We start from the raw sequence: 15,472 nt of genomic DNA, 5'->3' as shown, positions 1-15,472 counted from the left end.
TAGCTTCCACCTATGCTTAGATTTGTTCATTTTTTCCACTTTTCCTTCATTCCCATGCATTAAATGGATTGGTTCTTTATCCAATTTAAACATTGTTGCAATGATAACATGGAATAATATATGTGATGTGATGACCCTGATCCATATGTTCCCTAAACCCCCAGAAGTAAATCCAGTTCTTCTAACTCCTCTCACTGTCCCACATTCTGCTGCATGTTAATTGGATTTCATTTTTCTATGCAATTTCTTTCATTTTTCCTTAGAAAACAAACTTCAGGGATAGGCTGATTGTAGATGAGGTAAAATTAAATGTTAATTTCCTTAAGATAATTCTACGTGAAAGTTGCTCAATGCAGTGATTACACTAAGCATACATAGAGTAAAAGCAATGGAAAAAAAAAAGGATAGTTCAGGCTACAACTAAACATGCCAGTTCTTTTTATATACAATGCAATCATGTGGAAAAAGCTTTTAAAATAAACACGTCTGTGTATTCACTGCAAATTAGTCTGTCAATTAAATTTTTATAGGAGCTTCTGAATAATCCATTTTGTCTGACTTAATTAAATTATTAAAGAAGAATATGGGCTTCAACTAAAGGAGAACAGATTGTTAGGGTATTATCTATTCCTCTCTTTGCACTGGCATTTTAGTGCACTTTTTGTCGTTTTTCCAATTTTAGGCAATAACAAAGATGCTTTGCAAGAAATAAAGAATTTATGGTATTTATTGTATCTAAATAATTTGGATTCACTTTTTTAGAATGATAAACTAGAAAATGTCTCCATTGTTAACACAATCTATCTATGTGGGTGCATTCACATCATAAATGTACAGCAAATTTCCATTACATATATATTTTTATTTATAATATTTTGACTCCTACATTTTTATCTGTCATTCTTAAAAGAACATACAAAATGCTGTATAGCTTGTTAATTTCTGTTATTGGGTCTTGATTGTTTTGAGAAATCATAATGATTCTTTTAAATCTAAACTTCAATTACAATATCTTGACCATCATATGAGTTTTTTCTTTAATCTTTAACTTTTCAAAATACCCCTTTTCTGTTAAAATTGAAAATCAGATCGTCCCTTTTCTCCATAGAAACTTCTGTTGGCTCACTACTAACTACAAGACAAAGTCTAAGCTCCAGTCCGCCCCAGCTCAGATCTTCTTGTCTCTGCAACCTCAATCCCATCTCGGCCCACTTCCCTTCTCTTACACTAAGTCCATCCCATAAGTTCTTTTCTGCTACTGCTTAAATTCTGGGTAAAATCCTTTATTTCATTAGGAAGACTTTTGTAACACCATCTAGTCTTTCTCATTTCCAGACATACAACAGATCACTTCCTTTTGTAGTTCTACTAAATTTTGTACCTACTTTCATTTTCAGGTTAGTCATATTTTGTTATAGTTGTGTTTATTGCAGTAAAATATATACATATCATAAAATTTACTAGACACCTTTAAGCTTGCCATTCAAAGGCATTAAGTACATGCACATTGATATACAACTATTGCCATCATCCAAATTGGAATTTAATACACATTAGACACTAACTCTCCTTTACAATTAAAACACATCTATTTCCCATACTACACTAGAGAGCAGAACTAATTCTTTGTTTTATTTTTACCCAGTGCTTAATGCAATATCTGACAAACAAAAGATGTCTAATAAATGTGAACTGAAGTGTTGTAATCAAAATAGCACATCAGATCATTGTGCTAGCTAACCATATCAGATCATACCGACTTCCCTGCTCTACTTCACCTCAACCCTTATTTTAACCAAAAAACAAAACAAAACAAAACAAAACAAAAAAAAAACACAGAGAAACAAGAAACAAACAAACAAGAAACCATGACATACTTTCAAGGGATTTCACATTACCAAAAGAAAATAAAGCAAATAAAAACAAAAAACAAAAAACAAGAACAACAACCAAAAAAATATAGATAGATGGATAGATACATATTTCTAGCACCTTCTATTTTCACAAAGTATGAAATCCAAAATTTTAGCATGGCATTCAGAGTTCTTTCAACCTTTTAGCCTCCTCTTTCACTGCTTTACACCCCTGACTCTTATCAACACATCATCTTCTGTTTTTGAAAAGGGGAGTTTCCGGTTTTCCTAATCTTCTGTCTTCTCAGCTGACAGCTTTCTCAGTTTTGAAGATGTCATAGTCTTCCTTCTAGGGAATGTTCACACAAATTAGTGTTCTTATCCTTTGCCTCATAATAAATGCTCTCCTCCTCTCCTTTGCACTTTATACCTATATTTTGAATGTGTTTTTATTATATCTTAGTTATGTGGTTTTATGCCTGGTTCTTTTAATACAGGGTAAGTTAATGAAAATATGCAAAATATATAATAATAAAGATTTATTTTATTTTTCCACTGTCTTTTTAGAAACTCCCCAAATTTTCTGAACATTGTAGGTGCTCAATCACACACTGAAAGAAAAAAAATAAAATACCTTGTCCATTTTGTATAAATGATCAACATATTAATTGAGCATGTCTGAGTTTATTCAAACTATCCACTTAGGAGATAGCTATGGAACAAATGAACATATTGGTCAAAATGAACTACACACAGGGCAATTTGACAAATATACTTTGATTACAAGACTCAAATCACTGTACTGAGTGAAATAAATATAAATGAAAAAGATGTAGTCTATTTTTTTGACCTAGGTTTAGTCAAGAATAAAATTAAATGTAATAATTTGTTAAAGACCCATATTATGTGTTTAAGTAATAAAATTTAGCAAGTTCAACTATGGAGCAAAACTAGTTGATGAGGAACCATAAAAGACTGCATTAAATGCCAATGTCTAAATGTAAGCTTGTTCACAACAAAGGAAAAAAACAAGAATGTTAAGAAGAGAGACCCTATAGAATGGTACAAAATCTTTTCCACCTGCATCTTATTTAAAGCATTAATCTCCAGGATGTATAAAGAACTAAAAAATTAAAATCAAGAAAATAAATAACCCAATCAATAAATGGGCAAAGGAACTGAACAGGCATTTCACAGAAGAAATATGACTGGTCAACAAATATATTAAAAAAGGCTCAACATCTCTAGCAGTTAGAGAAATGCAAATTAAAACTACACTGAGATTTCATCTAATTCTAGTCAGAATGTCAATTATCAAGAATACAAGTAACAATAAATGTTGATGAGGATATTGGGAGAAAGGTACACTCATACATTGTTGGTGGGACTGAAAATTGGTATTACCACTTTAGAAAGCAGTATGGAGATTCCTCAGAAAACTTGGAATGGAACCACCACTTGACCTACTCCTTGGTATTTACCCCAAAATTCAAAATCAGCATACTATAATGACGCAGCCACATCAATGTTTATAGCAACTCACTTCACAAAGCTAAACTGTAGAATCAGCTTAGGTGTCCTTCAAAAGATGAATGGATAAAGAAAATATGGTATATATACACAATGGAATATTACTTAGCCATAAAGAAGAATGCAATTATGGCATTTACTGGTAAATATATGAAACTGGAGACTACCATGCTAAGTGAAATAAGTGAATCCTCAAAAACCAAAGGCCAAATGTTCTCTCTGTGGATGCTAACTCACAACAAGAGGGTGGGGGCAGTAGGGAAGAATAGAAGTACTTTAGATTAGACAAAGGGGAATGAAGGGATGGGAGGTGGGATGGGAATAGGAAGGAGAGTAGCTGCATTGGCCATTACTTTCCTATGTTCATATACAAATACATTACCACTGTAATTCCTCATCATGTACAACCAGAAGAATGAGAAATTGTATTCCATGTATGTATAATATATCAAAATGCATTCTACTGTTATGTATAACTAAAACAAATACAGAAAAATATTTTAAAAAGTAAAAATTAGAAAATGACCTTACAAGAGGAAGTATGATTTTGACTAATGGATTGGTGTTGTGGAGACATTCCAGGGGACAGATTTACATGGGTGACATTTTGAGCCTGGAAAATTGACTGCTTTCAAAACCAATGCATGATCTCATTTAATAAGATCTTAGAAGGACTGTCAAGACAGGAAGAGTAATGAGAGTTAAAACTGCATTTGTAGGTTAGGGTCATTGAAGAGATTTTTGATGGCATATTACAAGTATATGGAATATGTCCTATCATTAACATACATTAATATCACATATATCACTGTTCTTAATAGAGAGTATATTGCATGTAACTCTATTTTATAGGTCAGAATTATTATGCTTTGAATGTGAGGTAGCCCCTAAAATCTCATGTGAGACAATGAAAGAAGGTTTAGAGAAGAAATAATTGGGTTATGAGAGCTTTAACTATGAGTGAATTAATCTACTGACAGGATTAAGTTAGTAGTAACTGAAGGTGGTTAGGGTGTGGTTGGAGGAGTTGGGCATTGAGGGCATGGCTTTGGAGGATATATTTTGTATCTGGTGAATGGAGTCTCTCTCTCTCTCTGTGCTACTGATCATTATGTGAGCTGCTTCCCTCCACCACACTCTTCTGCCATGATATTCTGCCTTACCTTGAGCCCTGAGAAATAGAGCCGGCTGTCTATGGACTGAGAACTATGAAAGTGCAATCCCCCAAATAAAATTTTCCTCCTCTAAAATTGTTCTTTGTCAGGTCTGTTAGTCACAGCTGTGAAAAAGCTGACTAAAACAAGAATATATTACAAAAAACTAATTGAGGTTCAAGTTTAACCTTTCAGAATTATATAGTAGAAAGGGATAGTAGACAAGGATAGATTAAAAACCTACTTCAAGAGCTCAGGTGAGAATTAAAAGAGATCTGAACAATCACAATCTTAGTACATATGGGAAAAGATGAGAGTAGATGGATGTGAGGAACAATGGAACAATTCATTTGTATGTATAGATTAGAAGTGCCTGAATGTAGAGATCTGAGACAAAATCTCATATTACCAGATCATGAAATAGAACAGTAGTACATTAAGAGAAATAACTCCTTTTGTTTCATCTGTTAAGTAATTATACCTCCTAACTGCCAGAATTATTGTGCTAACATATACATATATAGCAGAAAGCCTAGAGATTTAGTCAGTAAACATTATTATTAAATGTTCAATAAAATTACCTAGAAATAATGTTATTAATGAAAATAACTGACTTTAAAATGTCTTTGTTATTTTATTTTTTAAGAATAATGAAAAGTCATAAAGTAAAATCCAAACACTACAGAAATATAATGGTATAAGTACTTTCAAAGAGCAAAGACAATAATAAAAGTTTGGTACTTATAGAAAAAAACATTTTTCTCTTCCTACAGAATAGAAATATATACTACTATTATTTCTGTTTGTAAAATAAAACTGGGATCATTCTAAACAACTTTATCCTTTTTATGTAGAAGAATATTTTGGAGCTCTTCCCAGAACAACACAGAAATATTTCTTGTTCTGTTTAAAAAGGCTACTTACTTTATTACATTAGTGTAACTATATAGAATCTAAGGAAACATCAGGAAAACTAGGTGGAGGGTCAGGCCCAATTAATGCAGATGATAACTTTGTGTAAATTAGAAAACATGTTCCCATAGGTGTTTACAATTTCTTTGGTGCATGTACTGATTAGCCAACTCTGAGCTGAATTTTGATCCCTGCCTTTGTTTCCTGTTGAACACTTGTGACAGAGAATAATAAATGGAACCTGTCAAGTGGTCTTTGAAATCTCTTCTGGAACTTAGATGGCAGCATGAATCTCAAGCTGTAGAGTTTGGTTTCTTTTCAACAGAAATCATAGTTGAGGCCTTGGATGGGTAAGAATAAATGAGAAAGATAGAAGCGCTCGAAGGAGAAGATTATATGAAGAGCGATAATTCCAAATCCATCTGTGAGAATGGAACAAGGGATCCAGAGACAGCGAAAAAATAATGCATAAACAATAAAATAATCTCTATTCAAGTCACATGATAAACTCTACTCTGTCAGCTTTTCAGGCTACATATTCACATGTATGTATGAATATATCAAGGTATCACTCACAATCTGAGTCTCTGCTCTCTGTTTTCTGTTTTCTAAATTTGGGAACTGAATTCATTCAGAAACTGTTTGGATAAATTCCCTGCTGTCTGAACTGTCACTCACCACCAGAAACTGAAGAAGCAGACAGATTCTGACAACATAAGGTACTCACTCTCCAAACTTACTTACTATATGAGCTCAAGACACAAGTGAATTTTAAGACGCACTTGAATATACATTTAAATTTCATTTTAAAATCTGGAGCATGAAGTAAAATTTCCTCCAGCCCATTGTTTATTCAGCCATATGCAGGAATTTAGTGGTTAATTATTGTATCTACATTACATATTTTTGTTGGGCTCTTAATAATGTGCTCTTGAACAGATTTAATTTTATTGCCATGAAAAGTGTTTTCTTAAATATTTTCAATTGCTTCTTTTAACAAGAAAACTTCACCAAGTTTCCCCTTTCTAAAGCTGATAATAGTGTGATTTTTTCCTAAACTTATTTTGTCAAGTTTCTAAATTTATCTTGTTTTCAGTATATTAAGTTTTACTTATAGAGATTTATTGTACTACTTGCTATTAGTACAAGAATGAAGGACTCAATTTTTAGTGTCACAATGTTTTAGCATTTCATTTTGAAATATTAATTTTACTATAAAGCAGAAGTTGACTTTTTTACTTTCTTAAAAAATACTAATTATTTCTAAGAATGTTTTCATTAGAAAATATTTTTTGCTGGGTCTGTGACTTCTTAACTAGGGTTTCTGTTTAAGACACATGGATATTATAAACAACAATGAGAAGAAAACATAGTTAAGTTAATAATAAGTACAACAAATGTTTTTCTCTTACTTTTATAAATTGTTTAAAATAAAAAAGTATTCAAAAAGGTTTCAGTAGATATAAAAAGAATGTTAATTAAAATTTGTTTTATCTATGTATAAGTAATCAAACATGATACTGCCTATAAGAGACTAAGAAAATAATTTAGGGCTAAAACTAAATTACAGAAACAGTTAAAGTCTCTCCTATACCTTTGTTCTCAATTGTTCTCCCATTTTAGGTATAATTGAATTAACTATTCCATTGATATTTTTGGAGCAAATTTTTAAAGCCTCACTTGAACATATGGGATATTTTTATTTCTTTAGCTAAGTGGTCTCACCACATTTTTGTTTATAATAAATACAAATTCCATCATTGTCATATTCAGTGATACTTTAATATTAGTAGTCATTAAAACTTTTGTTTACCATTATCAATGAAATATTTCGAGGGATGCACTCAATATTAGTGTACATATTTATCGTATATGAAGATCAATTAACATTGATAAAATACAAAATGAATATACATGTAACACTGTCTACTTTAAACCCCCAGAGTATGTATACTCTCATTTGTAGATAATTTATCTGTTTCATATCATAAAAGGACTGAGTACCTCATCTTGTTTCCCAGTATCTCAGAGGTTGTTTTCTTCTATAATGACTGAGAGGTACCTTATTTCTTCTTCTTCTTCTTCGTCGTTTTTTTTTTTTTTTGGTCCTATCCCAAACCATTCTGTCTGCTAAGCTGAATCTGTTCACCGAAAGTTTTTTTTTCTCTTTTACAAACTATTATATCACAATTTATACTTTTAACATGAAATCCTTTAATTTTCCTGGAACTTATTCTTCCTAGAATTAAAATTCATAATTTTTCAAAGTTTAAATTATTATTCCTGGGGTAAATGTAAGCATATATAAACTTGTCTAGTTGACCTGGTTTATAGTAAATAATGTGGGATTTTGTACTGGACATGATTTTTTGTGTTGTTTGAAATGTATATTTGTGTACACCATGTGTATGTAAATGTTATCTTGTTAGGAATATCTTTTTATAAGACATATCATTGCTGATGCTAACTTCTTATACCCTTAATTACTAAAAGCAGAAATATTTGATGAATAATTTTAGTTATGTCTACTACTAGAAAAATCAATGTTACCTTACTAGAATTTACTTCTGGGGGCAAAAGTAGCCTTATAAGTAAGTGTTAAAGAGATGAGTTTATTTTAGTTGCTGAAAATATTTGTTTCATGGGGTATGTGTTGTATGTGTGTTATGCAAGCTCATTTATGCATAACATAAAATTAAAAAAAGCAAAACCTTCTAAAATGAAAGCAACCCTTTAAATCTTGAAGAGATAATTTAAAATGTTTTCTTAACAGTTTGGAATTATAGCAAAATATGTGGATCAATAAAGCCACTAGACATGGGCACATGGTTTTTGAAGATATGAATAGGCAGGAACTGAGGGAGAAATAAGTGTGTGTGTGTGTGTGTGTGTGTGTGTGTGTGTGTGTGTATCTAAAGAGTTAACTTCATTTATAATATTTTCTAAATTTAACAGATATTTGACATATTTTCAAATATGGGGGCCATATTTTGCTTCTTGAAAGGACTGGTATTCTGAAAGTAGTTTTCCTAAGTCTCTATCTTACTATTTTTGATAATTATCCTTTGGTCTTCTAGTGACAGAGCTAAATAACCAGAAATCAGAAAGCAAAATTTTGGAAACTAGTTTGAAAAGGCCTTGTTCAATGGCATATGCAGAATGTAATTTATTTATTTTTTGTGACAGTTTTAATAAAAGTGACTTGAAACACAAGGGACATAATGTTAGCGATATTGCACCTCAAAAGAGGAGAAAGTGCAGTATGTTACCTCCTGATTAGCAGCAGCTAGTTCTTCTTCCAGTGCAGAGACTCTTTCTAAAGAAACCCTCAGTCGCTCCCTTACCTAGAAGAAAAATCAAAATATGTGCAGTAATGTACATCCCATGCATATTAAACTGTGCTGAACCCATCATTAACATCATCAGAGACAATTTGGCAAATAATAAAGTATTTATAGCCCTAAGTGCCCAGAATAATAAACTTGGCAGGAATACTATGAATACATTGTCACCTCGTAGAATCCCTGTATCAAGGGAGTTTCTTGTAAGCAAATCCTTTTGATGGTTCACTGATAGAACTTCCGATGGGTTGGAGATTGACTGGTCTTGTTCTCAATTCTGATTCATAGTAAAGTATATTATGAATTCATCTGAAAAATAGTCACTGATTAAGCATAAAAAATAGGCAAATTTTTCTGTTTAAGTAAATTTTCATTTGATGTTTATATTGTAACTTTAAAAATGATTTGCCTAAAAGCAAAGTGTTCTAAGAACCTGAAACGTTTATTGCTCCTATGTTTTGTATTAGTTTGAAGTCTATATAATTTTTGAGGGATTACAAAGTGCTTTAAAATTCCCAACTATCTTCCAGATTTCAAAGGCTGAACCATATATTTTGTAGAACCAAAAACTGCATCTTTCAGTTTGAAAGTAATTATGATTAACAAATATTTCACACATAAATGAAACTCCAAGAAGTTTCTTTGACTCTGGCTTTTCTCTAACTTCTAAAATTGTTTTATTGGTTGTATGTTTAAACCTATAGATGTTCTCTACATTGTATTTATCACAAGTAAAATATTTAGAGAAAAACTGCTGAATCAAAATGAATGACTACAGTGGTTTAGTTTTCCTTCAAAAACATCAAATTTACAATATTAAGATGCAGTTGATCATGAATTTTAATTACTTAGGAATTAATTTTTTCCATGTGCATTTACAGTCTTTATGTAGTGAATATTTATTTTAATATTATAATCATATTCCTTTATACTTTAATTTTGATAATGTATGAATTAAATGGTATTTTTATTGTTTTAATAATATTTAACTGGAAATATAGACTAAGTATATAAAATATATAAACACCAGATACAAACAAATTTTAAAGTTGGAGTTGTAATATTATTTTTCAGTTAAAAATCAAAGGCCAGTAATGTCCTATTAACCTAGAATCTATAATTAGGAATAAAAATTCTCAATCAGACATTTTAATACTGAATTATGATTACATGTACTTTCAGGTGATTGGGGGCACTCGACTCCTTAAATACATCTTAATTAAGCAAGAAAAATATCTGAGTGGGGTTTTAACATTAATTATATTTTTTATGCTCCAATTCTTTGAAAAGTAATAATACATGCATAAATGAACATTTAATATCAAAAACAGTTTCATGGGATCTTTCTAGCTGTGCCAGCTTAAATGCTAGCTTTCTGTGTTATAGCCAAATATCCAGTTGCTTATGAAAATGCATAGAATTAACACTGATTAATTAGTAAACAATAAATGCTTGGAAATTTTTGATAATTTAATTTGGAGAATTTTTTTAAATGACAAATTTTGGGAGAGATAAAATAGAAGCAATTATCATAAAGCCATGAAAATGAGAAGGATAACCACTATGTGCAATGCAGATATCATAGAAATATTAATAGACATGCCTGATATTTAATGGGGATGATTATAAAGTTTTATATCTACTTCCTAAAATATCAACTAAATAAGGGTGTTCTAAGATAGTCTAGGAATTCTGGCTGATGAGAACAGCAATGCAAAGTCACTAAATACATGATAATGCTCTCTGTATGCAACACTGATCAGCTCATACATGGAGTGCTGTAAGGGTTTTGGAAGACAGAGATGCACTGGAATGTTTCCAACAGAGTCAATCAAGCCACGTAAAGAATGACTGAATCCAGGCTGTATTGTAGTTGAAAACAGCTTCCTGACTTTTGCTAAACTGATAATCTTAGAAACTATTCTAATCTGTATTCTATTTACCACAAGTGGAGCATTTTATAGTCTTATTTTATTGAAACTTCAGGGAATAAAAATTATTGAGCTTATCCAACAATATGAAAATGGAATATCATCCCTCAATAAATTTAGAGATGTTTTTATAAACTATATGACCCAGAAAGTAATGAATCTAAATTGTCTTCCTAAGCAAATAAAAAATGATCTATGTATATATATTGAATTAATAATATGAATTTAAAAATTGAAGCTGTAAATATCAATAAAGTATGATATAAATACTTTACTCACATTTATATGAGGATGAATTATTCTCTGTACTTTTAATTTCTGGACAAGACTCAGGCAAATGAAACACGTTAGTTTCATCTTGATCTTACCTCTGCTAAACTTGGGAAGGAGAAAGTGGAGGGATCCAAAGAACTAATCTTTCCAGGGCACAAAGAATTCTAACATTTTACTTTATCTACATGGCTTGAACGGAATTGATAGGAAAAAATAGTCTCTCTGACAAGACTTTTAGCTTCTACTCTGCTCTGAGCATGGCACTAACAGAACACTGTAGTTATGTTTGTTTTCAAATAGTTTTTTTTTCTTGTGAAGCTATCTAGACATGATTGACATAATGTAAAATTATAGTCTAAACATTTTTCTAAATGTAAGGACACAGTTGATATAGCCCTATTTTAACTTTTTTGGACTTTTTAAAATTATTGAACCACTTCAATTAATCTAATGTCTGTATACTCTTTCCCCTAAGATAAAATGATTGGTTATTTGTTGAACTATTGTAGTAGTAACTCTCAACTCCAAATTATTTATTTACCTATAGAATTTTTCATTTTTCTTTTCATCTGTTATATTGACTTTCTTCAAAATAGTATGAAAAATACTAAGGAAAGCATTTTTCCAAAAGCTGTTTCAAGGTCATAGAAATTTTACCCCTGAAGATTAATATAAAACAAGTCCCTGAACATGACAAATGTGTTTCAGGATGAAGAGAGATCTTGATGGAAGAAACACAAATTCCAAATTGAAATTATGGTATGGCATAATGGGTGTCATTTGGGGGATTATCAATCCTATAACACAGCATTTTTGTGAGGAAATCTCCTTATACTACAAGTCAAATTATTTTGACTTGTGATATTAGATCCTGGAAGTATAATAAGAAGGCATGTGTAATTACTATGTTTTGACCATGTATGTCTAATACATCTGGTATTTAATAGTCAATGGTTTCTGAGTAACACAGGGATATTTCTGAAAAACACAGGGATATTTCTCATTTCCTCCAACCCTGGTAAACTTAATAGAAGGATGATGTTAAGATTACTGCTGATCTCAGTTGATTGTGAAAATTCTACCCTACAACTCAATGGTTGTATAAATAAGTAAACATCAATAATGAAGACTGCCAATCAGGGTCACTGTCCATAGTTATACTCAATCTTATATAGTTTATTTGGTTATTTATATTCTAAACTTTCTGTGATAAAGTTGGTAGTTTTTTATCCCCAACACAGGTTAATTATATCTTTTATGGCTTTTATCTGTGTTTTAGCATAATAGCCACAATGCTTAGATTAAAATATTGCAATTGCTTCTTTATGTCTGTAGCCTTGTCCCTCCCCATCTCCACAAAAATCTGTGAGCTACTCTTAATTGGGGAAACTGTCTACAAAGGGACTTAAGCACACATTAATTCCTCCATGACTAAATTAAATGCTATTTAAACAAACATCTGGATCAATAGTGATGGCAATGTCTATTTAGTCTGAAAGTTTTAGCAAATGCTGAAATTTACTCATATTAATAATAATGTTTATTTTTGAGGACTTTTCATAAGCTATGCACTGGCTAAAAGCTAGATCATATCCAAGCTTCGTGGTAACTTGAAGATAGTTACTGATGTTACTCTCATTCCAAAGAAGAAGAAAAATGATGCTCAAAGAATTGGATCACCTGTCCATGTTAGTCCACTCCAGATCTCAGGCTCATAACCTTCTTTCTTTGGGCTATTGAACATTCCATTAATTGATAATCTATTCAGTTTCCCCTAAACTCACCAGTGACCAGTGTGCTTCTGTTTCAGTTTATAATAGTATTATAACTCTTAGAGCCATATTAAAGAATTCTTAATTTAATTATGCTAAACTCATAGAACTTCTGTTTAGCAAATTATTTCTAGATTCTAATTTCTGCAAAAACTATTTTCTTCTTCAATGAACTCACATCATCAGGGTATTTGTCTCAAATACTGTTTATTTCTTTCAGTTCTAGTAAATATTTTTCTTTATAAAAGCATCCCTCAAGTGATGTCAGAGTGCTCTTAGGGAACATTCCAAATCACACCTTTTCTAGTACCTTGGTCTGTCCCTTAAAACGTTAAGCCAGGTGTAGTGGTACATGCCTGTAATCCCAGTGGTTTGGGAGGCTGAGGCAGGAAGAACCCAAGTTCAAGATCAGCCTCAGCAACTGAGTGAGGTGTTAAGGACTTAGCAAGACCCTGTCTCAAAATAAACCATAAAAAAGGCTGAGGATGTAGCTCAGTGGTTAAGCACCCCTGGTTTGAATCCCTGGTACCAGAGAGAGAGAGAAGAAAGAAACTGTTAAATTTTCTCAGAACCAATCCATGTTCTTCTTAGAGCTATAAGAAGAGTTGTATTGTGTGTTATATATATAATATACATATTATGTGTTATATATATAATATATATATATATATTTATATATAGTGTGTTAATATATAGAGTTATGTTGTGTGTTGGCCATGCTGTCTACTGTAACTTTCTCTACTTATAAACAAAGAACAAAACAAAACAACAACAAAAACCTCATTCTTTGGTTCTCAAATAAAAAGTCACTTCCTCTTGAAACATTCTCTACTTTCTTGTCTGTGAAGTACAATTTGTCACTGCCTTTTTGTGATTTTATATTATATTGTGCACATCTATTTTTGGTATTGCTTGTTATTGATATGAATATTGATATGAGTCTCCAGTCCTATGAACCATTCATTCATGAGAAGAATGCCTTTTTTATCTTTATGTGCCAAATAACTGCCAAGGAGTCTGGCACAAAGTAAATATTAAGTCTTACAAATTTTTAACAATGCCTTTTTGTGATAAAAGAGGGAATATAATAGGAAACTAAACATTAAACATATTAAATGATTATTTGATAGTATGTTTAACATACATCTTTATATAATATCCATTCATGTTTTATTCAAAGTTATTAAAAAATCAGTTTCTTCTCATGGCTAAAATGAAAGATGAGATACGATTTCTTCTTAATTATCTAGAAGACAGAATTATAGTTATCCTTATGCACATACTCCACATAATTCCCTTCTCCAAGAACATCTGAAAGACTGATGATAAAAATATATAGGTATATAAATATTAAATAGAACAAAAATGTCTGCATGCTCAAAAATTAGATATAACTGGGCAATAATCCCTAGTTTGAATTTTAATCCTCAGAACTTGTCATATATTTTATAATAAAGTGCCCCAATTCCCACTGTACTAAATCCCAAAGGCTTATTAATTTTTAAAGTTCATTCTTTGAAATTTCACAAAATTGAAATCATAAACCTTACTAATCTCCAAAGGATATTATCATCATATTGGCTTATATATGCCAGTAGAACTTATTTGAGTAACAACTAAGAGAAGCTTAGAGCTACTTTTAAAAAGACCTAAAAGCAAGTTTTTCTTCTAATACCTTATGCTGTTACATGCAGAGACTCTTAAAAATGTATATTTGAAACTAAGATATTAGAGACCTAACAAAATGGAATGCTTCTAATATGAATGTCTAAAAGTTAAAGTATACCCAATTTTCACTACAAAATAGGTGTAATTTTCGGGTAGTGGTCTCTTATTTTGGCATCTATAGACATGCATTTCAGAAAGAGAAAGAGAGTGGGGTTGGAAAAGAGAGAGAAAGAGAGGCTGAATGACATTACACAGTGTTAAATTTCAAATGGCCATCTGGACTAGGGCCATAATGTACCATAATAGAGGTATAATTTGAATAAGCCACAGATTCAGTGGTATAAAGAAAGAACATGGTCATGAATATTACAAAGATATACACAATAACACACTTTCATTTTTAAAAATGTTTTTTTTTTTTTTTTCCATGTAACTCAGATGAGTTCCTCTGAACTGACTGGCTGGAGGAGTCACATGAGTCATTGGATAAAGACAAAGACCTTCATGCTAATAACAAAAGCATGGGTCAGCTTGAAATCTTTTGTCCATACTATACCTTTTCATCCAAGGCCTTGTGGTGCTCAAATAAAGATTTCAGCGCCTTGAGAACCTCAACTTCGCTGGACACTCCCGAGGGTGACTGAGCTTGCCGTTTTACCACCGTCATTCTTAATGACCTTTCATGCCGTGACACAAGGCACTCCAAATGCTCCAGTAGCAGCTATGGGATTGAACAGAAAATGAGATCGTCTTTTGGATACAATTAATCTGTACTTATAACTAATTTCTTCTTTCAACTATTATAGGCTTACGTAGTACACAGTGATAACCTCAGATAGTACAAGGGGTAAAAGCCTAATAACACAATGCTGTCTAAACCAGGGTTTATAAAATATGTGAAAGCCAAGTTACATTTCAATCATTTTACAAGTTGCTGAATCTAAAAATATAATGCAAATGTCTAGCAGATTTAATAATTTCAGTATGGGTTCCACGGAAATAGAACACTTGATAAAATATGCATGAGCTAATGATAAT

General features: G+C 31.4%; 1 protein-coding gene across 34 annotated transcripts in view; it reads right to left on the bottom strand.

The window, feature by feature from the left end:
* Nucleotides 1-15,472, bottom strand: part of Ppfia2 (PPFI scaffold protein A2) — a 453,020-nt gene that overhangs the window by 153,926 nt on the left and 283,622 nt on the right. For 33 of the 34 annotated variants that reach the window (XM_026391438.2, XM_077799256.1, XM_077799255.1 and 30 more), the window contains 2 exons: nucleotides 14,991-15,155; nucleotides 8,719-8,793 (listed from right to left, as the gene is read on the bottom strand). In XM_026391438.2, the coding sequence (XP_026247223.1) occupies nucleotides 8,719-8,793; nucleotides 14,991-15,155 (240 nt within the window). The remainder of the gene's footprint in view (nucleotides 1-8,718; nucleotides 8,794-14,990; nucleotides 15,156-15,472) is intronic. The other variant, XM_077799262.1, reaches the window with a different exon arrangement.

The sequence above is a fragment of the Urocitellus parryii genome, chromosome 5 (assembly GCF_045843805.1).
Source record: "Urocitellus parryii isolate mUroPar1 chromosome 5, mUroPar1.hap1, whole genome shotgun sequence".
Lineage (NCBI taxonomy): Eukaryota > Metazoa > Chordata > Mammalia > Rodentia > Sciuridae > Urocitellus > Urocitellus parryii.
Note: the sequence above shows the minus strand (reverse complement) of the source record. Positions and strands in the feature narration are given on the sequence as shown.